This window comes from Pan paniscus, chromosome 4 (assembly GCF_029289425.2).
Source record: "Pan paniscus chromosome 4, NHGRI_mPanPan1-v2.0_pri, whole genome shotgun sequence".
Classification (NCBI taxonomy): domain Eukaryota; kingdom Metazoa; phylum Chordata; class Mammalia; order Primates; family Hominidae; genus Pan; species Pan paniscus.
Window position 1 is genome coordinate 59343422 of NC_073253.2, and position 27601 is coordinate 59371022.

A 27601-nucleotide genomic window follows, 5' to 3' on the forward strand; every position below is an offset into this window, starting at 1 on the left:
CGTGAAACAATTTACTTATCATTTATTTTGATGGCTCTTTTATGGCAATTATCTGTTTTATAGCTCATGCCTCTGTTGCCTCTCTAGGAAATGTTTGTCTACCAAAGATCACAAGGATTTCTTATCTTTTCTTTAAGTTTTATAGTTTTAACTCTTATCATTAGGTCTATGATCCATTTCAAGTTGAGTTTTCCATAATAGATGAAGACTGAAATTCATTTTTTTCCTATGTAGATATCCAATTGTTTCTACACCATTTGTTGAGAGGACTATACCTTCCCTATGGAATTACCTTAGCACCTCCGTCAAAATCAATTAACAATATATGAATGGGCCCAGGTTAAGAATAGTTTTTTCAGTGGTCTATATGTCTATCCTTTCACCAACACCACACTCTGTGGATTACTGTAGCTTTAAGTCTAGAAATCGGGTCATATAAGTGTTCCAAGTTCATTCATCTTTCTCAAATTTGTTTTGGCTCTTCCAGGTTCTTTGTATTTTCATATACACTTTAGAACATGATCATCAATTTCTACAAAAAATACTGCTGAGATTTTGACAGGTAATGAGTTGGATCTATAGATCATTTTGTGGAGAATTAATGTCTTAACAATATTCAATCTTCAATCTTCCAATCTATGAACATGGTATATCTGTCAATTTATTAAGTCCCAGACTCTATTCTTAACTTGCTGTAGTTTCTCCCCACTCCAATCTCCAGGATCAGTCAAGAAAGATTTTTTATTTTTATTTTTACTTTTGAGCCCCATTAGGTTCTGAAGGAAAGATTTCTTATACAGTGAATTACAGGAAAATATATTAATGATTTAATGTAAATTAAAATGTCTGCAATTAAAATTCCTTCCAGAGAAAATTGCAACTTTCACTTACCTATATTCCTGAAGGTAGATCCCTTAGAATTTTTTTCATAGAGCAGCCGACTATCAATAATATATTTGTGGGGCCAGGCATAGTGGCTCATGCCTGTAATCCCAGTACTTTGGGAGGCTGAGGGGTGTGGATCACATGAGGTCAGGGGTTTGAGACCAGCCTGGCCAACATGATGAAACCCGGTCTCTACTAAAAATACAAAAATTAGCAAGGTGTGGTGGCACACGCCTATAATCCCAGCTACTTGGGAGGCTGAGGCATGAGAATCGCTTGAACCTGGGAGGTGGAGGTTGCAGTGAGCTGAGATTGCTCCACTGCACTCCAGCCTAGATGACAGAGTGAGACTCCATCTCAAAAACAAAAACAGAATTGTGATTTTTCTAGGGTAAGGACTCAGCAAGAGGCAGAAATGAGAACAAACCCACGTCATTATCATCTTACATTGAAAATCCACTGCTTTCCTATGTTGGCAAGTGTAGAACATTTATCCAAAGGCAAAGCTCAGTCTCCCTATGTTATTTATGCATTGCCCTGTTACAGTCAAGCCAATTGTGGGAGACAGTGTCAGTGTCCTCAGATTGAATTGTTGACTGACCACAAGTTAATTTAGTCATGTTTTGTTCATTAAGCTTCATGATCATCATCTCAGTAATTTTACCAGTGAAAGTGTCCGTGGGTCCAGAGCTAACCAGTGCCAGGCAACCATTGAGAATTAGATCTGTCTTGCACATTCAGGGAAGCCATGTGTCCACAAATGGAGAGCAATTTGTTGTCCACGGGCTTTGATTTCACAAGTGCTAGGAGTTAGTCACTTCTAGAAGAATTCCTGGCACCTCTGTAACACCCATCTGAGAAGAGTGTGGTGAGGTGGAGGCAGCTCAGGTGAGATGAAGAAAAGAAGGGAAGGTTGATTCTGGAGTTGTGGAAGCCAAATTCGGCAGATCTCACATGAAGTGTCCCAGGCCACCATGTGTGGGAAGGAAGTGGGAGGCGAGGGTATAGTAAAGGGGCAGATGAAGAAAAGCAATAGCTCCCCTCTGGCACATTTCCCAAGTGAAGCCTTTTGAACAATTTTGAAAGTGATATGTTGCCATCACATTTGTTAAAGACCATAAGAGCCACTAGCCTGACTTTTGCTTTCACAGGGCACCTTATGATTAATAAACAATTGAAATATGGGCAGAGTAAGCAAAGTACAGAAGGTAGTTATATCAGCCAGGATAAGCCAAGATATTTGTTAGCAACAAACAATCTCCAAAACTCGTAGTGGCTTAAAACAACAAATATTTATTTCTTGCACATGCAAAGCTCATTGGGGGTCAGGGTGACTCTCCTCAGGTGACAGCTCAATGATCCAGGATTCTTTGCTGTTGTGGCACCTCTGTCTAAAGACACATTTGTATGCACTGCTCTGACAACTGTGACTGGGGCAAAGTGTGGAAGCTCTTAATTCTTATGCCAATGCAAGTCACATGGTTACACCTAACTTCGAAAGGGCAGAAAAGATATTTCTCTTTCTACTAGGAGGTAAAGGAGAACATTAGTGACATCTACCACAGTAGTCAAAGGGGGACATCATTTTGAGTGCTCACAGTGCCACCAACAAATGGTGCAAGCTTTCCTGCCCACCTTCCCTTGCATGGCTCTGTGCTCAGCACTTTGCAGCCAAAGGTCCAAGACAGGCTGAGCATGGTGGCTCACACCTATAATCCCAGCACTTTGGGAGGACAAGGCAGGAGGATTGTTTGGGCCAAGGAGTTCGAGACCAGCCTGGGCAATATAGCAAGACCCCATTGCTACAAAAAGTAATAATACAATTTAAAAATTAGCCAGGAGATGTACAGCAGGCCTGTAGTCCCAGCTACTCTGGGGGCTGAGGTGGGAAGATTGCTTGAACCCAGGAGGTTGAGGCTGTAATGAACTATGATCACACCACTGCACTCTAGCCTGGCTGACAGAACAAAAGCGTGTCTCAAAAAAACAAAACAAAACAAAACAAAACCCAAAAAACAAAAAAGCAAGGTCTGGGTCAAATCTCAGAATGTGGTCAAGAGTGGTACCTTTAGGTGTTTATTCCTGTAATTTATGGAAGCTGACAGTGCTTCTGAGACAGGGAGAGAGATGAGGACATCAGGGGAAGGAAGAAAAAAGGAGAAGTGAGGGGGGATGGGGAGGATGAGCTGAACTTCACTTACTTTACTCTGTTTCTTTAGCTTTCATTAAGCCATGCCAGTGAGGGGAGAATTCATATCAAATGAACATTTACTCATCATGCACCAAGTGGCGAGCGTCAGGCGGGAGATAACCATGCCATGCTTCCTGCCCTCATGGAGCTCAGGATCTAGGGAGGAAGGGAGACCAGTAAGCAAGCAACGGATTACACACTAGCCGTGTGGACAGGATGCCGAAGCAGGGGACTGTCTGAGAAAAAAGGGCTTGGGTTTGAAACATGTCATCATACTTTTTTTCAAAAATGTATTTTCCTTCCCATTTAATGTCTGCTTAGTTGGATATCTAAATAGGTTTGCATTTTGGGAATAAAGACCAAAGATTGGGGTTGGGGTTGGGGAGAGCTAGTCAGGTATAAGCAGGGGGTCACTGACCAGGGCGAAAACCACATCACCTGCACTAGCTACACTCCTGCCAGTAGCTGTCAGATCAAAAGCAATGATCACATGGATCTGGCTTAGGGAGACAGGCCTTATCTGTTGCAGTTTCTGCTCAAAAGAAACCAATAATCTGACTTAGGCTTTAACAAAGAATGGCACTAAAACAAAAGGGGCTTAGGGAAGTGATTCAGAGTAGGATTCTCAACTATTTCAGTTACTAGAAATGCCCCCCCTCTAGAACTACATAAATCAAACACCCTCTGCTGGACTCAACTCCTCACAGAAGCTGACACATCTGACAGCATTGGAAATACTCCTTTTGGCCTTACTAGCCAGCATCAGAGGGAATGGATTGCTATCTCATTTGAATTTCTAACTACTGAAACATATTGGAAGAAGTCAACTGGAAGAGGCCATGTCTACTTTACCTCAAGAGGAAAGTGGCTACAGTTTGCCTTAAGACTTGGAGAGGGCTGGGTGCAGTGGCTCAAGCCTATAATACCAGCACTGTGGGAGGTCCAGACAGGAGGATGGCTTGAGGCTAGGAGTTTGAGACCAGCCTGAGCAACATAGTAAATGCACATCTCCACAAAGAATTTTAAAAATTAGCTGGTCATGGTTGTGTGTGCCTGTAGTCCCAGCTACTCAGGAGGCTGAGGTGGGAGAATGATCTTGCCACTGCATTCCAGCTTAGTTGAGAGAGCAAGACTCTGTCTCAAACAAAGACGTGGAGAGAAAACTTCTCTGTAGGAGTTAGAAGAGAATCAATATGACAGGGTCCTGGTTTCCTCTAGTTTTGCAGAATCCATTGACTGGGCATTTCCCCCTCTGGCCAGTAGAAGTAATATTAGAGCAGCATCTTCACTTTCAAAGGTCAGCTTTGGGAAGGAAACGACTTCTCTTCCAAGCTCACGGCCTGTTGGGCACCCCCATAGAGTTTGGCTTTAGGTGCTTGCCGAAGGTTAAATGATTTTCATACCTGACTAATTCTTTGTACTTCAAATTCTTTCTTCATTTTGAAATATACCTCTTAAGTGGTTTAGAGGACTCAACCTATCGTGCAACCAAAACTTTGCTTTTTACCCCGCTTCTTTAATGTTCCCTGAAGGGGAATGGAATTTTTTCCCTTAAGTTAAGAAGGCATATGTGTGGTGAGGGGAGAAAAGCTGGCCCTCATGCCTCAGGGTTTGCCACACAAGCAACTATATCTCCTTCAACAAGGCACAGCTTGGGCAGAGACACAGGGTCTCTGGAAGAGAAAGGCCACAGGGATCATGGAGGGCAGCTGCCCTGAGAGCCGGCAGCTAGTAAAATGGAACAAATTACCAGGCAGGAGGAAAGAAATGAGAGGAAAAGGGATGCAACTTAGAGGACTGGCCTAGGGGAACAGAAGGTGACCGCAGGGCAGGGGGTTGGGGGTGTCAATGTATATGTGCAACTTTCAGGTTAAACTGCCTAGTCATATTTTCACTTTTGTCTTAATAGTTTCAACCTTCTATTAGATAAGATTAGTGTGCTCTTAAAGCTCTGAAATCATAGTGGTTTAAAGACAATAGAAGTTTATTTTTCTCTTATATAAACAGTCCAGAGCTAGTATAGTTGCTCCACAGACATGGTTCCCAAACTATGCACCCAGGCACCACAGGATACCATGGTAAATTTTTCTTATTCAAAGAAAATTCAGTGATACCTTGACATTTGTCATATTACTAGCTTGAGGTAGTTCAGAGTTCAAACCTTAGATCTTGTTACATTCTCTTTGATGATATCATACCTTTGCAAAGCTGGGTTTTCAGTGGTTGGTCTGATAAAATGCAAGTAAATGACAGTACTGTTACCCAATGTGATCCCAAGGTTTGAGAAGTTGTACAGTGCTCAACAGGTGCACGCATCCCACTAGTAAGTGATTGTGGTTATTTAAGAACAGAAATAAGAGCTGGGTGCAGTGGCTCACGCCTGTAATCCCAGCACTTTGGGAGGCTGAGGTGGGTGGATCATGAGGTCAGGAGATTGAGACCATCCTGGCTAACATGGTGAAACCCCATCTCTACTAAAAATACAAAAAATTAGTCAGGCGTGGTGGTGGGTGCCTGTGGTCCCAGCTGCTCGGGAGGCTGAGGCAGGAGAATGGCGTGAACCTGGGAGGCAGAGCTTGCAGTGAGCTGAGATCACGCCACTGCACTCCAGCCTGGGTGAAAGTGTGAGATTCCGTCTCAAAAAAAAAAAAAAAAAAAAAAAAAGAATAGAAATAACAGTATTTTTTCTTTCAATGTATTTGAATTATTTTTTTTTCAAATGACTTCTAAGTTGTTAGGACATAGCAAATTGCTTGGATACAACTGCCTAGAAACAGAATTTTTAGGCATTCTTTTGGCCTAGGGTCAATATGAAAAAATTATGGCGACACTATACTATGAAACGAGAGTGTTCGGGAACTTCTGCCACTGGGTACTGGTGTCAGAAACCCAGATTTCCTTGATTTGGTTGCTTGGATTCCCTAGACGATTGGCTTCTTCTGCAACTTGTCCTCCTTCTATGAAAGGAGAAAGGGCAAAAGGGGTGTACACCTTCCTCTCATGGACACAACCTGGCAGATGGCCTCATCACATTCGTTCACGATCCATTGTCCAGGATGTCATCTTATGCCCACATGTAACTGCAAGGGAAGCACAGACAGTCATACTGTATCCTTGATGGCCACGTGCCTTAAAAAATATTGGGGATTTTGGTGCTGTGCACAAAAGTGAAAGAATGGAAATAGGTGACCACTTGTAGTCTCTACCACAGACCATCTGAATTGAAAGCAATGGTGCTGTACCCCTCTGCTCTTAATGAATGGTGGTGTTTTCAACATCATATTAACTGCCAAGTGAACTAAAGAAGAGCAGCAGGCTCTGAGGGCATTGCAGGGTTCAGTAGAAGGGATTGGAACACTGGCAGCACCAACAATGAGTGCATGCCATGTGCAGGTGCAAGTAATTGGGCACCACGGAGAGAAAGGACATTAAGGAGTTTTTTGCTTTTGGAAGTTATTGACAGTTTTTAGTCTATAGAGATGAAAACATTAATTCACCTTTGGAGCACAGTCGTTTATTCTGGTAAGAGCAATTCTCTTTTCCAGCAGAAGATGCAATAGATTATGTCTTTGCCTTGGCCAGGGACTATTATTTATATGCTGTTGATGTATATAGTACTTAATAGGATATAAATAACCACTTGTTTACAGAAAACCACTTGTTTACATACCAACCTGTTTATAACCTCTTGTTTACATACCAACTTTTACATAAGGACAATTCCCTTCTTTTTTTGAGATTCAAAATTATTAAAAGATATTGGATGGACTAGGGTACTCAAAATAAGACTTGAATGGATTCTCAGATTTAAATAATTTGCCATGAGATTAGAGGTTCACTGTTGAGCTGGCTGTTCCCCAAAAGCTGAATATCCCAGGGGAATATCTGTTCAGACCTGTGAGGCTTTAACTCTGCCATCAGGAGTTGGGAGTAATAGACTTCCTCCCTAAAAGAGGGGCTGCTCAGAAAAAAAAAAAAAAGGAAATAAATTCCCATTAACCTTACAGAGTGCTCACCTCTTTCTCCAGCAAGGGTTCCTTCCTCTGCTGTATTTGTGAGACATATCTATATTTATATACAAATGCCTGTTCATGAGTCAGGCCACTCTCCTCTGTATCATGGGCTCCTTCCATCCTTGGCTTGCCCTGACTTTGCTGCTGGCTTCATAGCAGGGTGACATGGAGCAAGCTATGATCCTACTATGGTCTGAATGTCTCCTCTAAAACTCATGTTGAAATTCAATTGCCATTGTGATAGTATTAAGAGGTAGGACCTTTAAGAAGTGATTAGGCCATAAGGGCTCTGCACTCATGAATGGATTAACGCTGTTATTAATGGGTTAGTTATCACAGAAGTGGGGTTTTCATTAAACAATGAGTTCAGCTTGATTTAGTCCGTGTCTTGCATGCTCATATTCCTTCTACCCCTCTGTCATGGGGTGACCCTTGCCAGATGCCAGTGCCATGTTCTTGGACTTTCCAGCCTCTAGAACCAGGAGCCAAATCAACATTTTTTTTCTTTTTAAATTACCTACTCTGCTGTATTCTCTTATAGCAGCAGAAAATGGACTAATATAGCCCCCATGGCCAGCTCTGCTCTGTCCCTCATTTCCCCACAGCATCATCACGCCAGGCTGCAGGTGTAAATAGTTGCTAGTGAAGGACTTGGGGTGGCTAGAGGATATAATACACAGGAGAAAAACTTAAAACCTGGCACTAAATTGGGCCATTTCCAGAGTCCAAGGTAAAGGAAAACAAAATTTACATAATTCACACCCAATCCCTAATTCTGCTTCCTGTCTTGAGGGCCATTCTTCTCCATTTTTCCCTTAGGAAGGTTTACCTTTAGGAAAAACCCATCTTCTTTCCATAGGGGTTAGACTTCCCTTGGCCTGTGGAAACATACAGCTGTGTGTTACTGATAGTGTTGCTGGGGAAGGAGTATTTTTTTTTTTTTTTTTGAGACGGAGTCTCGCTCAGTCGCCCAGGCTGGTGTGCAGTGGCACGATCTCAGCTCACTGCAAGCTCTGCCTCCCGGGTTCACGCCATTCTCCTGCCTCAACCTTCCTAGTAGCTGGGACTACAGGTACCCACCACCATGTACGGCTATTTTTTTTGTATTTTCAGTAGAGACGGGGTTTCACCGTGTTAGCCAGGATGGTCTCGATCTCCTGACCTCGTGATCTGCCCGCCTCGGCCTCCCAAAGTGCTGGGATTACAGGCGTGAGCCACCGCACCCGGCCGGGGAAGGAGTATTTAAGCCACCTCTGTTGGAAGGCGCTTCATCAGCCAGGGCTCTTTGTTTATGCTCCTGCTACAGTCACCACATTACTGTACAATTTGCTCTCACTCTGACTCTATCCTACCAATCCACACAAGCTGGGCCCAGCAAATCAGTCACACTGGTCATCTAACTCAGGGGAAGTCCCATGTCCCTTCATTCAAGATCGCAGAAGTCAGTGTGACAGAAGACCAGCAGGCTGGAACCAGGCCTCTGTGACTCTCAACCCACCCAATTCAAAAGGCTGCTTTATAAGTATAACCATGGATTCTTCCTGCATGATTATGTGTTGCCAATTCCTCCTCAGTCCTCGTAAGCAGAAAGCAGGGAGTTTGTCGGGATATGTACATTGTGATACTACTCTGTTTTTTTTTTTTTTTTTTTTCTTTTTGGGACAGAGTCTCACTCTGTCACCCAGGCTGGAGTGCAGGGGCATGGTAACAACTCACTGCAGCCTTGAACTCCCAAGCTCAAGCAATCTTCCCACCTCAGCCTCCTGAGTAGTGGGGACTACAGGTGCATGCCACTAGGCCTGGCTGACTTAAAAATTTATTGTAGAGATGGGATCTTGCTATGTTGCCCTGGCTGGTCTCAAACTCCTGGACTCAAATGATCCTCCTGCCTCAGCCTCCCAAAGTGCTGGGATTACAGGTGTAAGCCATCATGCCTGGCCTGTGATCCTACCTTTTGACCTTCTGTTCACATTTTAACCACAGAGTGAGTGGCAAACACGTCGGCCACATAGTTAAAATACGTGTGTTGGCCAACCAGCATGGCCTGTCTGTCCAGGAGATTCAGTCTAGGATAACACTGAGGCATTTCCACAGGACAGCTCGGAAGAGGTCTTGGTACTCCAGGTTTGGTCTTCCAAGACCAGCCATCTGTGTGAGGCAAAGCTATGCCTCCTCATTCTTCTGGTGGTCAAGGATTGCAACACACACACAAACCCCAATCTTAAGGAAAATAAACATTGTGCCTAAATGCCATGTAATCTATAATTATTCCCCTACCTGCATTTAAGCAAGATAGAGACAAATGGTTGTTGTTGTTGTTGTTCATATTTTTTTGTATTCAGAACCATCTCCCATAGGCCTTCAGTGCATAGAAACCTGGCTTGTCATTATTAATCTTTTCGAACAACAAGGCCACACTCCACCTATGCAAATACCTGATTGAAACATTTTTACCTTAGGCCAGATCACACTTTTAGCTGACGTGTCCTCCCCATTAGTCTCCATAAGCACATTGGGGGTAATATATGAATTTATTATTGCTTTTAACCCAAAGTAAACCCAAGCAGCCATGGGAAGTTCTATTAAAAAGCTACACACTGGTGCCTGGACGCAGTGGCTCACACCTGTAACCCTAGCACTTTCGGAGGCTGAGGCATGCGGACTGCCTGAGCTCAGGAGTTTGAGACCAGCCTGCAACATGGTGAAACCCATCTCTACTAAAATATAAAAAATTAACCAGATGTGCTGGCACATGCCTGTAGTCCCAGCTACTTGAGAGGCTGAGGCAGAATAATTGCTTGAACCCAGGAAGCGGAGGTTACAATGAGCTGAGATTGTGCCACTGCACTCCAGCCTGGGCAACACAGCAAGACTCCGTCTCAAAAAAAAAAAAAAAAAAAAGAAAAGAAAAGAGCTACACACTGGCAACCCAGAAACAGCCTCCCTCCTGGCCTGAGGAGCCACTGCAGGGCAGTCAGTGTCAAGGGCTCTGCTGTGGCTCGCCAAGCTGCAGCAGGTTTAGCAGCACCATCAGGCTCTGGCAGCAATGTCATTACAGCAGAGGGCATCTGGGGAGCTTGGAACACCCGGCAGGGTGAGAAGATCTAGGACTGACCCTTGAGACCAAATAAGCACTTCTGGGTATCCAGGCTGGACCCTGGAAGGAGGTCCACAAAGAAGGGACAGGATTATGAATTTCCTAATCTGGGAATATTACATTACTTACATACCCAGCTGGGGAAGTGGGGCATATGGTTCTACATATCTTATCTTATTTCTCCAAAACATGCTAAGTGGTAGGTACTATTTTGATCTCCATTTTATACATAAGGAAGCTAAGCATTGGTAAAATAACTTGTCCAATGCCACACGACTAATAGGTGGGAAAAGTAAAATCTGGGCCCAGGTTTGCTGACCCCAAGGCCTTTGTTCTTAACCAGAATGTCCACTGCCACTCATGGCTGTCAATAACAAGTGACTGACTTTATCATGACACAGCTTCTCCACATAGCAAGGCCTGGGTCACACTGAGCCTGAGCTCTTCTTGTAGTGAAGGGAAGACCCAGAGCCAGATCTGAAATGAGCCCAACTTCCATGCTCAATGTTTTCATTCAGTTGGTGTTTGTCAAATACTATGTTCTCAGAAGGAAGCTTGCTTTTAGGAAATAAGAAGTCTAGCAAGGCCAGGCACAGTGGCTCACACCTGTAATCCCAGCACTTTAGGAGGCTGAGGTGGGAGGGTTGCTTGATCCAAGGAGTTCAAGACCAGCCTGAGAAACATAGTAAGACCCAATCTTAAACAAACAAACATACAGAGTCTAGTAGGATCCTTGCTTTCTAACATATCTTACCATCTGGTTGGGGAAACAGGAACAGCACATACAATGGTGAATAATACAAGGACATTTCCAATGAAGGACTAAATTGTATAGTACTGTCACTTTTACAGTAGCCCAGAGAAGAGGTGACTATGGGCTATACTGACTCAGGGAAGGTTTTATAAAGAATAAGCAACCTAAACCAAACACCCAAGAATGGGTGGGATTTGATCTAACACACTAACCTTCTCCCCAGAACCAGCTCTCATGGTTGGTTTGCTTCTTTTAAAGTCAATGATGGTAAGTTACGTGTTTAACTTTTCTTTTTTTTTCAATTCCGAACAGATTCTAATTTATTTTTCTCTTTGAGACAGGGTCTTACTCTGTTGCCGTAGCTCACTGCAGCCTTGAATTCTTGAGCTCACGTGATCCTTCAGTCTCAGCCTCCCAAGTAGCTGAGATTACAAGTGCACACCAGCATGCCTGGTTAATGTTTTTTTTGTTGTTGTTTTTTGTTTTTTTGTTTTTTTTTAGTAGAACAGAGGTCTTGGTGCACTATGTTGCCCAGGCTGGTCTTGAACTCCTAGGCTCAAGCTGTCCTCATACCTCAGCCTCCCAAAGTGCTGGGGTTACAGGCATGAGCCACCACACCCAGCCCAAACAGATTCTACATTTAGGAAAGAAAAAGATATAAACACAACATTAAAAAACATGTTATAACTGAAAGTATCTAACATTGCATCATGAGCTTTTCTAGTCAATGCTCATGGGATGTCTTATGATTTCCTAAGAGTATTCTGGCCCAGACACAAATAATTTCAGTTTAGGATACAGGCATCTGCTACCATCTGAGATATTTCAAGAAATATAATAGAGGAAAAAGGAACAAGATGCCTGGTGCCAGGGGCCTATACTAGCCAACCGTAATCTGTTTTTCTCTCTTAATTTCTAACAAAATGACCAGAATCCTTTAAAGGAAAACAGAGTTTTACCCATGAGGTTAGTTTTTCTCCAAAGTTCTCCACTTCTCGTTTCTAGGGAGGATCCGTTCTGTTCCCAGGCCTTGCCAGGGTATAGAGGCGAATTCTCATGGACAACTTGAACACAATGGCTTTCTTGGCACTCATATCCCAGATGAAACTCTGCAAAGGGCTGAAGTGAATCCCCCAAGCTCAGTCTGGTGAGCAAATCTCAGCTGGGGAGGGGTGCAGGTGTCTCTGATTCTGGGTTTGTCCACTAACACAGAGGGCTCAGCAACTTCAGATCTAAACTGGCATTGACAATCAGATGTTTTGCTTGCTACATTGCAACAATTTACTGAACAGAGATTAGGTTCAATAAAACCAGCACCACCCACGTGGAGGACTTTGATAAAGAGGATGATTTGAGGGAGGCTCTATCTGGACAAGAAACCCCAGAACTAATCAGTTTCCAGCAAGCCTTGTTAGTCTTTGCTACATTCGCTAAAGGGAAGTATTTCTTTGCTGACTGTTGAATGATGGTAAACACAAAGCTGCAGTGCCCAGAACAAGGGAAGAAGGGAGGGGAAACGTGGGAGCAGGCAGGGGTAGACCCACAGAGAGAGCTGAGCCCAGGGAGAAATCTGATGGGAACGCCAGACGTCTATCCTCATTCCCTCCCAAGTGAAACCTAGATGTGGTCATTTTCCTTTTTGCCGGGGGAGTCATATTTTAAAAACCCTCATTTCTGCTTGTGTAGTTCTGGAATCTAAAACCCCAGAGCAATAGCAATCCCATCTAAATTCCTAAAATTCACATTGTTTTCCTAGACAATTGCTTCCTAACTTGTTGCCTCTAGTTTCTTGCTCTCTCTCATCTTTCCCACACAGTGGAACCACATGAATCTTCCCAAATATAACTTGGCATGCAACTATATTTATTCAGGATCTGTTCATGTTACCCCTTGACACAGAGAGGACATGGAAGAGGATCAAAGTAGACTGCAGTCACAGAATTCAAAGGTGCAGCACAACCTGGCCAAGTGGACCTCTCCAATCTCATCTCCTACAGGGAGGTCTCTTTAACTGGCCCTCTGCTTCCTTGCGACCAGGGGTCAGCCTTTGCCCTTTCTCTCTGCTCTTCTAATGCCAATGCTTCCTCAGCATCCTTTTTGAGTCCTACCTCCTCCATGAAGCCCACCGTATTGCCCTTCTCTGAGGAACCCCTGACCCCAGCTTCACGCCACTTCTGACACTCAGTATTCATGAGCAAAGTTTCCCCGAAGCAAAGGTCAAAATTTCTAAGCTGTCTACTACTATGACATGTAACATTAATTTTTTAATTTACCCAAGAAACATACTGTTTTCATCCTGGCAGGAATGCCTCTGTTTATGAGTTCCTTGCCTTCAGAGATTGTGTTTTATTCTTCTCAGAGATTGTCTTGGACAGATGGGTACTTACTATATAAGTTTGATGAATATTTTCAGGAGAAAATGAAAAGGAGGATCCATTTTTCTCTTTCTGCACTAGTCATTTGCAGACAAATCTAGTTTTACACACTTGCAAGGAGTCCTGGAGATGATACAAAACTTGGCTTGAAATCTTAGCACACTCCAGAAAATATATTCCCAGTCTTTAGCTAAATAGAAGATACATGTCTCACCTAGCTACTGAATGAATAAAGTAACTTAGGGCTAGAACTCCTTGGCTGTTAGGAACCTTAAAATAATAAGTGAACCATAAAATTTTAAAAGAAAGCACAAAAAAATGAGAGAGCAAGAGAAAGAAAACCTCGTTCTTAGTTAATAAATTTCATGCTTTTTAAAAAGTACCCTAAGAACATACTTTTCAAGGCATTCTGCTAACTGTGGCAATCATACAAAAGCATAAATAAAACACCATTGTAAACCTAAACTTAGTGAGAGGAAATGACAGAGACTAGTATTTGTTAAGGCCAGCTGTAGTAAATGCTTTTTATTTTATTGACGAATTTGAAAGTCCCTATCAGGAAGTGCTTAACTGGGAGCTCTCTCTCTTGCTCTTTCTCTCTCTGTCTCTCTCTCTCTCCTTCTTACACACACACACATGCACACACACACCCTCTAATGCACTTCAGCCAGTGTAACCTAAGCCAGACTGTATGGACATATTAAATGTGTCAGTACTTAAAAAAAAAATTACAGATAGGCAACTATTGGGTACAACAGACAAATGCAAAAACATACATTGCATATATTGTACCCAAGAAAAATATATATTTTTGGTTCAACTCCTATATTTAGAAACTATTGTTTATTTTTCAAGAGAAAAAGTTTCTTGAGAACTCGAGAAGGAGGAAAATGCACTTTGCAATATTCCTAAGGCCAGCCCCATCCTCCTGTGGACCTTGCTATGCCTATCCTCTTGGGAACCTTCTAAAATTTGTTCCCATCCTTGATGAGCTTCTCTTTCCAATCTATGATAATTCTAGTCACTGAATGCTGTTGACTTTACTCCTAAAAGCCTCACATGTATACTTCTCTCTGTATTCCTGTTTACTAGACTCTCACATCCCCTTACATATGGGTGAGTACAAAAAGCTCGAACTGTTCTAGCTTCTCTCCAACTGCAAGTGAACCAGTGACTCTATAAATAGATGGATGAAGGAGGTCATAAATGAAATTTGCATTTATTAAATCAACATGTTGGCTCATGATTCTATATTTACATCCTTTTCCATTTAACCAAAAAAGTTAATATAATTATTGGCTAAAATATATCTGGCACTGTTAGGGGTTGCAGAAAATATATATGATGTGGTTCTCATTATTACTTTTTTTTTTTTTAACAGGGTCTGGCTCTCTCACCCAGGCTAGAGGGCAGTGGTGCAATCTTGGCTCACTGCAGCCTTGACCTCCTAGGCTCAATCAATCCTCCTGCCTCAGCCTCCTTAGTAGCTACAACTATAGGTGTGTGCTACTATGTCCAGCTAACTTTTTGTATTTTTTTGTAGAGACTGGGTTTCACCATGTTGCCCAGGCTGGTCTAGAAACTCCTGGGCTCAAGTGATCCTGCCACCTCAGCCTCCCAAAGTGTTGGGATTGCAGGCATATGCTACCACACCCAGCCTATGGAATGGTTCTTGACATCAGGGTGTTTCCAGCCTAGTTAGGAAAGATGAACAAACTTTGACTAATTAGCCAATACTTAAGTGCTTAAACTATCTGATAAGTGTAGGTGTAAGTATGAGGGAACAAAATACATGGGAGGTTATTTCAAAAGGATGAAGCAGCTCCTTGTTGTTCTACATTCCTGCATCTCCCCACCACCTAGGATTGAGTCCAGTGTGTTTCTTAATCAAGAAAAGTGGTTGTAAGAGATAGAAATCCCTTACGCTCACAGAAGTGAAGGGGAATTTATTCTAAGGATCCGGGGTCATCTCGCAAGACCAGAGCAGGTGGTACAGCTGGCCTCAGGCAGACAACAAGAAAGCATGTGAAACCAGCTCACCTATTGTCTCTTTGTCACCATCTCTCCCTGGGGCAGGGGGACCTCTCACTGCTGCTGTACAACTAATTGATTCTGGGCTGTCAGGAGAGAAGTTCAGCTCCCCACAAAGGCAGGTTCTGCTCCTCTGTCTTCATGACCTTTAATTAACTGATGGTGCCTGCCTATTCCCAAGTACGTAGCTGGACTCGTCATGGGCTGACCCCAGGCTTCCTTGGAGGCAGGGCCACTAAGGCCACAGGGCCTCTGCTGAAGGGCTGTGAGGGGCAGGTGTGTTGGGGACGGGGGAAAACAGTTGGCATCTCCAGCACAGAAGATGGTAAAAGCACATTCAGATTCTATCTCCTGTCTCTGGTCACACAAAGGGAGAATGCCTTTGTTTAGCAAAAGGTTTAATTCTTCTCTGTTCTCCAGAGGTAATTCCCCTGGGATTTGGGAAGTAGAACTGTTTGTGATGGATCACATTGTAAGTGGCACATTCATTTTCAAAGTAAATTAAGTCATCAGATCTGATTAATGGGCCAAGGCTGAAGATTTGTGTTCATGGAGCTCACCTGACATCCAGAGATAGTGCATTGATTTGCCTGGAATCTTCCACAGCTATAGGACAAGCCCTCCACCTTGAAGAGCTATAATTGCAGACGAGAAGGAGGTGGGGCCTGGCCAGTCTGGGAGCAAACTGGACATTTTTGTGTAATAATGAGCAACCTAACTTGCAGATCTGCAGAATTCTTCTTGCTTTGAGTCAGGCTTGGATCTGACTTAGTTTACTTCTTCACACGGTGGACCCTCCTGATTCTTGGGCATTCCCACAACCACCATGTGGTGTTATAGCCACTTCCTCCATTTCTGCACACACAACCCAGAACTGGGTGGAAGGAAACAACTGTGAGGAACTCTGGTGGCTTTCCTGGTGTCCTTTCCAGAGCTTCAGCCACTCTCTGTTTGCACATGCCTGGGGAAGGCCAAACCTCAGCGTGTGCTGGACCCCACCCCTTCCCTACATCTGCTTTAGCCTCTAGTGTCCCTCTTCCTGAGTTACATTGTTCATCTTGATGTGGCTGGAAGAGCACAGAGACTGACAAACTAATCCTCGCTCTGCCATAAACCAGCTATGTGACTGTGGGCAAGTTGCGTAAACTCTCTCTGGGCTTCAATTTTCTCCTCAATTAAAGTAAGCCCTTACCAAAAGCAAAAGCCGTAGACCTAGGATTCTGCTCAGTCTCCCCTGAGCTGGCTTTAATTTGTACTTTCCAGAATTCATCCCTTCTGATATTTTCTCCTAACAGCTGCTGGAGCAGTTGAGGTGAGAAGAGGGGAGCGGGGCGGGGAGTGGGCCAGAGGTGATATTTTGATATGCATTTATGAAACATCTATGTTCCTCATCCTCCATACTCCTATGACATATTCCTGTGACATGGGTTTTCTCATCTCCCATTTCATTGATAGTAAATGCTTTGAGAGAGGATAAATGACTTGCCAAGGTGTCATGGCTAAAAACTGATGGAATTAGAGTTTTGAAAGTTTGAACTTCAGCTCAAAATCCAGTCCTCACTTAGAACAATCCACAGCTACTTATGGCCGGGCACGGTGGCTCACGCCTGTAATCCCAGCACTTTGGGATGCCAAGGTGGGTGGATCATCTGAGGTCAGGAGCTGGAGACCAGCCTGGCCAACATGGTGAAACCCCATCTCTACTAAAAATACAAAAATTAGCTGGGCGTGGTGGTGGGCGCCCGTAATCCCAGCTACTCAGGAGGCTGAGGCAGGAGAATGACTGCAACCTGGGAGGCAGAGGCTGCAGTGAGCTGAGATGGTGCCACTGCACTCCAGGCTGGGCGACAGAGTGAGACTCTGTTCCAAAAAACAAACAAGCAAGCAAACAAACAAACAAACAAACAAACAAACACAGCTACTTGCTTTATGCCAAATAAACACCAGGCCTTCAAGGTTTCTGTGTCCTCTTCAGGAGGCTGGGAATGATCCTTGTAACATTCAGCCATGGCTTGAAGTTCACACTGCTACTGTAATAAAGTGGGTGAGGACAGGAGAATGAGGAAGGGAGGGGTGCACATAAGAAACGTTGACACCATGAAGATTCAGAGTAAGACATTCTGTCCTTAGTCCCCACCAGTGCCGTTAGGGCAAAGGCTGTGGGTCACAGTGGGTGGAGATGCCCTGCGATCAACCCAACTATGTACTTCAGATTGGGATTAAGATGCATAAAACTCCCCAGGTGCTTCATTCCCATTGGTTGCTCTGCTGAAAAGGATCCAAACCACTGCATCCATAGGTCTCTAAGCCTTGGGGAGACCTGCTACGTACCATAGCCTTGGGTTCCTTGCTACTCTCTTTACTGTGGTTGTATAACTTGTCACCCAAAACTTAGTGGCATAAAACAACCATTTATTATGCTCATGGATTCCGTGGGTCAGGAATTATACATAGGGCTCCAGGGATGGCTTGTCTGGGGCCTCAGCTGGAAGACTCAAAGGCTGAGGGCTGGAATCACACATGAAGGCTCACCCACTCAGATGTCTGGCACCGTGGCTAGGGCTGGGGAGAGAATAAGCTCTCCTCTACCCCTGTGGGATCCTTGGGTCGATCTAATAAACTGACATAAGATAGATTAATAGGAGCAAAGCATATATGTTTTGATAATTTCTGCATGTATATACTTACTGTCTTCAAAAGAGTGTAGAGACTCAGAGAAGTGGCCAAAGTAGAATGCTTGTATGCCTTTTAGACAAAGAAATGATAAGTTTATGAAGAAATAAGAAGACAAAGGGTCTGGACTAGTGGCAGGAAACTGAGGGGAAGCCACTAGGGGTTACATGGGGGTGAAGGATGTAAAACTAATGGCAGACAAGGGTTTCCTTAGTAAGCTTATCTGTACAGATTTGTTGATTTCCAGGCTTTGGTGAGAAGGGTGTTCTCTCCTGGTATGGTGGGGTGGGGCTAGTATCTTTCTCATGGAAAATTGTATGTCCTGCTTTAGGTTTAAAAAAAGGGGGGTCTGCAGGATGTGGTTGCTCATGCCTGTAATCCCAACACTTTGGGAGGCCGAGGCGGGCAGATCACGAGGTCAGGAGTTTGAGACCAGCCTGACCAAGAGTAGTCGTCTCTACTAAAAATACAAAAGTTAGCCAGGTGTGGTGGTGAGCACCTGTAATCTCAGCTACTCGGGAGGCTGAGGCAGGAGAATAGCTTGAACCGGGAGGCAGAGGTTGCAGTGAGCTGAGATCACGCCACTGCACTTTAGCCTGGGTGACAGAGCAAGACTGTGTCTCAAAAAAAAAAAAAAAAAAAAAAAAAGCAATGGGGAGGCACATCTGTTGTTTCTCAACTGCCTTCAGCTCAAAAGAATTCTTATTCTGAACTGGCATATTTTGGGGTGGCATGTTCTTAACTCCTTCACTGGGAAGACTCAAACGCTGGGGCTCCTTGGGCATTTCTTTCTCTCCGGCGTGGTGGCTTTGGGGTAGCTGGACTCCTCCCAAGATACATCAGGAGTCCCAAGGCACATGTCCCTGTACAACCAGAGCCAAGTGGAAGCCAGAACACCTTTCTGACCCAGTCTCAGAAGTCATGTAGCATCTGTTCCTCCACATTCTATTCTTCACACAGTCAGAAGGTTGACAGGAAAGTGGCAAGGTGCAACAAGAGTAGATTGGACCAAAAACACTGCTGTGGCAGGTTTTGAAAACTAGGATCTGCTGTACTTAAGATCAAGATACTTTGGAATTTGGCCTAGAGCTCTGGAAGGGTAATTCTTGGTCATCTTAGTCTTGATGAATGTCTAAAAAATTCATCTGGTATCAGACTAACCTTGGAAATGCAAGTTTTTGGCTCTGCATCTCGCTGGTAGTCTCTAGACAGCTCTGGTGGTTCCAGCCCTTCCTACATGTACACCCTTACCCGCTCCTACACACATCCCCAAACATGGCAGCCCAAGTCATCTCAGAGCCTGCTGGTTCTCATTCCTTAGCATCTCTCACACCCCCTTCCTTTCCATTACCCTACGTGCCACCTGAGTTCCTGTGTTCAAGTCACTTGTGGTTTGCTGTCAGCAGCAAAGACTGCTAACTGTCCCTAATAACCATTTTCTCCTTTTTTCCATAGTAATAAATGTCTCATTTTTAACTGGGCATAGAATCCCCCTCCAGAGTAAAGGTTACATTTTCCAGCCTCCCTTGCCAACAATAGTGATTCTGACACTGGTTCTGACTAATGACATGCATGTTCAGTGGTCCTACCATTGGGAGCTGGGGTCTTTGCCAACCCCTGAATATAGGCACTGTGATTACTTGGCCAAATGTGATGCTCTGCCCACTCCGGGATCTAAGGGTTAAGAAATGGGCAGCTTCTGCTTCCTACTTCTTGAGATTCTCCTCTTAGCGCCCAGCCACTATGCTGTGAGGAAGTAGGGCAGCCTCATGGAGCAGCTGCCCAGACATATTTCCAATCACAGCCTTGTGAGGTCCCAGGTGACAGCCAGCATTCACCATCAGGTGTGCAAGTAGTCAAGCCTGTAGGTAATTCCACACACCAGTTGTCTGGTCGAGTTCTCAGCAGCCTTTGGGCCACTTAAGCTGATGCCATAGGGAGCAGAGATGAATTGCTCCCACTGTGCCCTGCCTACATTGTAGATTCATGGGAAAATGATTGCAATTGCTTTCAGCTTCTGAATGTGGGTGGTCTGCTGTGTAGCCATTGGTAACAGGATAATGCTAAGTGGATATGGGCCACCTTTCCTGCACTGGACTGCTGACTTCTGAGCTACTCCTTAACTCTTAAGTAAATAATAAAAATCTATTTTGTTTAAGCTGCTATTTTGCCTGTCACTTACAGCTGCACTGAGTCTACCAGATGCACTACAATATCTCTTACCTGCTTTTCCTGTGTCTAGTCTTGCTCAGTCCCAAGCCTACTGCCACACTACTCTTCCTGAAGTGTGGCTTTTCAGAATCTCCCTGATGTGTCTTCTGTGGGGTGTCCCATTTCTAAAGGAATTTAATCCAAATCCCTTAGCCTGACACCCCACAGCCCTCATGATCCCAGCTCTACCTACCTCTTTATCTTCATCTCTGCTACTTCTTGTATTCTGATTTCTCAAATCATGGTATTTGTACCCCTGAGAGGATGGGCAATGCATCAGGGGATACTCAAAGCCCCAGGAAAAAGCAAACTGCCTCTTCCCAGAATATGCAATTTGAGGCCGGGTGCAGTGGCTCACGACTGTAATTCCAGCTACTCCAGAGGCTTGTTACAGGAAAGGGGTCCCAATCCAGATCCCAAGGGAGAGTTCTTGGATCTCGCGCAAGAAAGAATTCAGGGTGAGTCTGAAGTGCAAAGTAAAAGCAAGTTTTATTAAGAGAGAAAAGTAGTGAAAGGACAGCTACTCCATAGACCAAGTAGGATGTTCCTGAAAGTAAGGAGGAACGCGTCCGCCCTAGTTACAATGCTTGTATATATGGGAAGATGTGCTCTGCTACAAGGGTTTGTGATAAAGGATTAATTTTCTTAATTACTATATTTTGCAAGAATCGATATTATTATCTTTAAAGTGAAATTTGGAATGCCTTTGCTCTCAAGATATCAGGATATTAGGACTCTCCCAAGTCTGGGTGTGTTTAGCAAACATTACTAATCTATTCCCTTAACCAAAAACATCGGGAGGCTATTTCTGGGGATCAGCCCAGCAAGTCCCAGCCTCATTTTCCTAGCCCTTACTCAAAATGGAGTCACTGTGGTTCAAACGCCACTGACAGGCTGAGGCAGAAGAATTGCTTGAACCCGGGAGGCGGAGGTTGCAGTGAGCCGAGATCATACCACTGCACTCCAGCTTGGGTGACGAAGTGATACTCTGTCTCAGAAAAAAAAAAAAAAAAAAAAAATACACACACACACACACACACACACACACACACAATTTGGAGGAGAAAGTGTTTTAAATATTTTTATGGAAATTTAAATATTTTAATAAATTAACATAAGCATCAACATATTATGAAATAGAACGCAACATTTATATATGTGTCTCAGATAAAATATGAGGCCATTTCTTGCTGGTAGAATATCAATTTGAGCTATGCCCGAGGCTGCAGGTCACTACACCTCTAGTATTTGGCATACTTTGGTATAAAATTTGGTATAAAATTTGAGAAGTGTGCATTTGACTGTGTGGTGATTGTGAGTCAAGAGTAACTTAAACAGCAAGAAGTAAGGAGTTAGGCAGTTAATTGCCATTGATTCGGGTGCCCCATGACCTCAGAGCCAGTGATGGTGGGACTCTCTCAGCTCTTTATTCATGCTTGTTTACAGACCATTCCCTTGGCCATTTTATCCCTGCTGTCACAAAATGGCTGCTTACAGCTCCAGACATCAAGTCTATGTTCCAAGCAGTTAAAAGACAGAAAAGGATAGAGCTTTGCTAGCCTCATATTCCATGTATATTAGACAAAGTACAAGCCTTTTCCAAGACCCCAGGAAAACTCCACTTAGTTCTCAATGGCCAGAACAGTCATGTGGTCACCTCTAGGTGAAAAGGAGGCTGGCACCATGAGTAAATCAATCATCTAGGGCTGAGCAGGTGGCCCCACCAATTTAAAAAATAAAAAAATCAGAGTTCTAATAACAAGATCTTGGGGAAGCACTAACAGTGATTGCAACAGTATCCTTCCCTTCAGCCAGGTTTGTTTTCTGGTTGATCATAGAACTGATACATGGTAGGGGGTGCCACAAAAAATTCACTATCATTTACAGGGGAACAGAAATGGCCATTGTGCAGCACACACAGTCTCCCCCGAAACCCCTGCACCTTCAGACACCCTAACACACATGCAGTCTTCATGGAGTACCTCCAGCCTGCTGAGACCATACATAATCATGAGTCCAGGGAAAAGCCCTGCCCTTCCAGGCACAGAACCCAGCTCAGGGAGTGGCAGAAAGAATTCTCCATCCAGGTAGGAAATACCTTTCCATTCACACCAAGAGAAAAGGGGAAATTCTTGCAAGGGCGTTTCCCAAGGACACCACCTCCCAAGTATTTGGAAAATGCGAAGATCTCAAGTCATTCCAATCCGTCAGTCCTCAATGAGCCCCTATTCGTGGAGCACAGTTTTCTTGGGATCTCTGTAATGAAATTGAAACGAAGACTTCAGAGAGCAATTCTTACCACAATCCAAATAGTCTCTAGACAGTTGTGTCCAGAGCAGGTAAAGATCCCTTGAAAATGGCAAAAGCACTGCCAAGCGTCTTAGAATTAGAACAGGCTTTATTCTTCCTACGGGCACTTTTTTAGAAGATTCATGGACTATAGAAGAAAAAAACCTGACAAGCCTGGAAGGCTTGCAGCGTCGTAATTTACAGAGTGGACAGCCTCGCCTGCTGCTCCTTTCCCCTCCCGAGAGACTGGGAGGGGTGCCCTGGCTCCTTTCCCCATGTGCCCATGTCTGCCCTTCTGCGTAGGGGAAGTCACAAATGGGGCCAAGGAAAGAAAAGAGAAAACTGAACTTGAGAAAAAAAAAACACAGGAGGCCTCCTCCAATCCAGAAATCATAAAGGGACAGCAGAAAGGGACCGAGGGATGCAAGGCCTATAAGGCATAGAGTATGTTTCCATGGTCGTCTGCCAGCATTACATTTCTGACTCATTTCTTAACACTTGGCAAGAGGCTTGAGTGTTTAATACTTCTTTTGTGGCTGGAGAACTGGAAGCATTACATCTGTAAAGAACAGTGGATTTTAACCTTTTTGTACTATAATCACTTTCATTTAAAAATACTTAAAGCCTTACTGAATCGCTCTTTCAGACTGAAGTTTTTAACTGTTCTTTGTTACCTAACCAACCAGGTTTCCAGAAGAGCCAAGACTCTCTTAAAATCCTTAATATCCTTAATATTTGGAATCCTTTAATTTAATGCTTAGGAGCTATACAGGATCAGTCTTTGTATGTTCTGATACTCTGGCTGGTGGTGACAAGTTACTTGATCTTTGCTGAAGCTAACTCCATAACTGTGCTAGGCTCTGTGGAGGAAACAAAGGAAGTCTATGAGAGAGATTATGAGCCATGTACTTAATTGCATAGAATATAAGCTCATGCTAATTATTGGGTTACGTGTCTTAGGCCTATTTAAGATTGATTAAATACATGATGTTAAGCATTCAATGGATACTGTGCACTTATGAAATGATGGTGCAGACCTAGGCACATATGGAAAACCGTGTTTGCCTCCTGGGGCTGCCTTAACAAAGTACTTGCCACAAACTTAAGGCAGCTGAAAACAACAGATATACATACTGTTATAGTTTTGGAGGCTAAAAGTCTAAAATTAAGCAGTCAGCAGGGGCACGCTTCCTCTGAAGGCTCTAGGGGAGGGTCCTCCTTGGCTCTGCCTACCTTCTGGTGTTGCCAGCAATCCTTAGTGTCTCTTGCCTTGTAGATGTGTGACTCTAATGTTCACCTTCCTCATCACTTGGTGCTCTCCCAGTGCATCTGTGTCCAAATTTCCCTCTTCTTATAAGGACACCAGTCATTAGATTAGGGCCCACCCTATTCCAGTATACCCTCATCTTAAGTTGTTTTCATCGGCAAAGGCCCTGTTTTTAAGTAAAGTCACGTTTACAGGTACTGAGTGTTAGGACTTGGACACATTTCTGCAGGGGACACAACTCAACCCAGTACACTGTCCATGTTATATATATAAAAAAATAAAAGGTTGTCAGAGTTTTAAAACACAGTTGAAAGTCCTTTGGTACTCCTCTCTTAGAGAGTGGGATCTTGCCCCCTCCCCATGAATCTGGGTGGGCTTCCTACTGCTTGGACCAATGTAGTAAGAGAAGTGACACTATATGTCTTCCAAGCCTAAGGCTACCCAACTTCTACCTTATTCACTAGGTAGAACACTCACTCTTAGAGCCTTGAGCCACCATATAAGAAGTCCAACTGTCCTGAGGCCACCATGTTGTAAGTCCAAGCCACATGGAGATATTACATGCAGGTACTCCAGTCAACAAACCCAGTGAGCTCAGAATTCCAATTTACTCGACCCAGGTGCCAGCCATGAAAGTGAAGAAATAAGTCTTCAGAAGTTTCCAGATCCTAGATGCTCCAGTCATCCCTGGCCATTTGAGTTTTCCCAGATGAGGTCACAGACTTCGTGGGGCAAAGGAAAGCCACTGTGCCCTGTCGAACTTCTCAACCACAAAATTCATGTGATATAATAAAATGGTTGCTATCTGATAGCTCTACATTTTAGGTTGGTTTTGTGTGGCAATAGATAATGGATCAAAGGCTTACAAAACATCATGAATAGTGCACTCAACTTTTTGCAAAAAGTATAAGTGTATTTGCATGCACAGGGAAAGCATAGAATGTTTGACCTGAAACTGTGAATGGTGATTAACCCTTTTCTTTATACCTTCCTCTAGTTTCTGAATTCTTTACAATAAGCTCATATTACTTAAATAATCAGGAAAAAACTAAAGCAATTTTTATTTGGAAAAAAAAAAATGTGGTTGGGCGTGGTGGCTCATGCCTATAATCCCAGCACTTTGGGAGGCTAAGGTGGGTAGATCACCTGAGGTCAGGAGTTTGAGACCAGCCTGGCAAACATGGCAAAACCATGTCTCTACTAAAAATGCAAAAATTAGCTGGGTGTAGTGATGTGCACCTGTAATCTCAGCTACTCAGGAAGCTGAGGTAGGAGAATGGCTTGAACCCAGGAGGTGGACCTTGCAGTGAGCCAAGATCGTGCCACTGCACTCCAGCCTGGGAGACAGAGCAAGACCCTGTCTCAAAAAAAAAAAAAAAAAAAAAAAAAAGTACCACTGAAATATAGTGGTTGCGCTTCCAGTTGCAAGAACTAAAGCACTCCTAAAAGCAAAAGTAGTTGAGGCCTCTCTGTCCTGCAACCATAATCAACACACAAATGATTCTTCAATTAAAGCTCATTTTAGCTAAATAAGCCCACTAGGGCTCAGAGGGCTGAGTCTAGTCTCTTTAGAGTTGAGTCACATGGAAGCAGCGTGACTGAAAAGGAGGTTCGGGCACTTTCTTTGGCACTGTCTTTGGGTGGCCAGGCCAGAGCTCGAACAACCACCCCTTCCTTTGGAAATGGGGGAAGGCAGTGGTTTTGCAGCAGTCTGGGGAAGGGAGATGGTGGAAAGAGCAATGAGTCAAGTAGGGGTGCTCATTGAGGGCCTGGAATGTGGGGACCAGGGTGCCGTTGCATCCTTGCCTGGCAGGGAGCAGAACATCTATGCATCCCTATAGCTTGGCAAAGGAGTGTGCGTCCAAACCATAGATTTGGGCAGGTGGACTGCCAATGTTGTTTCTACCACTGCTAGCGAAGTTCCTACCATAAAGTGTGTCACTAAAGCACATCCTTTTCCTTCAGAGACATAGTATTCAAAGGTTAGCAACACATTCTGCCAAGAGCACAAACACAAATCTTGGCATGACAAATGAGGTCTTTGCCCTCTTGAATGGTCAGACTTTAGAAACCAAGGGAAAGTGGGGAGAAGCGAGGCCATAACTGAAAAGAACAGACCTTGTGACTTGCACACACACACACAAAAGTGTTTGAATAGAGCCAAGGGTGAGTTAAGCATGATATGCATGGTTTATAAGGAAATTTTAAAAACAAGTAGTACATCAGTGAAGAAGACACTCATTAAACTGGATAGAAGTTCCCAAACCCAGAAACCAATGCTTTCCCTTTCAGCAGCAACTTCTCAGTCCTACAGAACATTCCAAATCAGGAACCCCAGGCATGATCAGCACCAGTGGGCTCTGAAGGTGGAGGGAGTCCCCAGAGACTAAGCAAGCAGCAGGTGACAGGGTGCTCTGGGCAATGCTGGGTCGAGGTGAGGTGCCTTCCAAGTATCCTCCAGGGTACCATCACTGTACTTACATCCCATGGCCACTTCTGTTAAACTTGTCATCTTGCCTTGTAACCAAACTGCTCATCAGCAGACACTTGGGTGCTTCAAGTTAATGACTTAGGTGGTTCTGGATTGTATAAGGGGAGTAAGGCATGCAGTGAAAATCATGCATTTCCTTCCAGCTCCCTCCTCTTGTTCTTCCTGCCACATCGCCCTGATGTTTTTGTAAGGACAAAATGAAACATCTTCGATTCCCAGGCCCCAAACTTCCAACTTTAGAATTTCTACAATACCCACAGCCTGTTTCAGGTCTCCTTCTTCCTTTTGTCCCCCACAATCCCCATCTTGGGTGCAGCAGGTCCTCTTCTGATTGGCCTTTCCTGTGGATACAGCTTGCATAGGATCCTTCACGCTCCACCTCTCACCAACCTTTCCTGGGCCAGAAAAAGCTCACTGTCACTCATTTACCTTTGTCTTCACACACAATTCCTGAGGACCATGACATACTGGGGACATCATCCTCCCATCTCCACACACACACGCACACACACACACACATACACACACACATACACACATCCATGTCTCTGCTCTAAATGGCTATATTTAACCTTAATGACAAAGTCACCTTTGCTCCCAAGCTAGCAAAATTTGATTGTAATAACACAAATTTGATGAGTCCAAGGAGAGTGGGGGTGGGGAAGGGTACATTCTCAAATCCTAGAAAAGAAGAGTACTAGAGAAGCAAAATTTGGCCAAATCCACTTAAGTGCTGACAGGAAAGGTGAGGCCCAGCCAATGAACTTCAGTGATTTCTGGCCATAAGGCCCAATGGTGAGACTTTCTCTGAAGTCGGGATGGGGAGTCGTAATGAACTTAGACTATTTCCAGTCCTGTTGGCGAGACCAATTGTGCTGGAGAAGCATAGCTGTCCACCAACACCAGTTCTTTCCTTCCTCCACAGTAATGAGTCCCTAGCTGGGGGACCTGGGGTAATGCCTCTGTTTTCAGGCATCCCTACAGTTAGGTGTGGCCATATGCCTCGGTTGCCAATGGAAGGTGAGAGGCAATTTCCCACTTCTGGCCTAACCCTTAAAACAATGCACATATACATGAACCTGGGACAGGTGGAAGGAACCTTGGATTCCCAAGTGACTGTGTGGAGCAGAGGAGTCCCTGAAGCTACATGAAGAAGAAATAAACTTCCATAAGTCACTATATCATGAGGTCTCTTTGTTAGGGGAAAAATCTAAGCTTCTGTGACCAGGGCTCCAATGTCTGTTGCATCCAGCCAGCTGCATATACTTTGTCCACACAAGCTGAAGTAGAAGCAGTGGCGAGATGCCCTGTACTGGCTGGCATT

General features: G+C 44.1%; 1 protein-coding gene across 8 annotated transcripts in view; it reads right to left on the reverse strand.

Annotated features, from left to right (window-relative positions):
* Positions 1 to 27601, reverse strand: part of SNX18 (sorting nexin 18) — a 238349-nt gene that overhangs the window by 162075 nt on the left and 48673 nt on the right. Inside the window, exon 2 of one of the 8 annotated variants that reach the window (XM_055112385.2) lies at positions 3087 to 3232. The exons of 6 other annotated variants lie outside the window; for them this stretch is intronic. In XM_055112385.2, coding sequence (XP_054968360.1) covers positions 3111 to 3232 — 122 coding nt within the window. In that variant the 3' untranslated portion in view covers positions 3087 to 3110. Of the gene's footprint in view, positions 1 to 344; positions 3233 to 27601 lie in introns of those variants that run through there. One more of the 8 variants, XM_055112384.2, reaches the window with a different exon arrangement.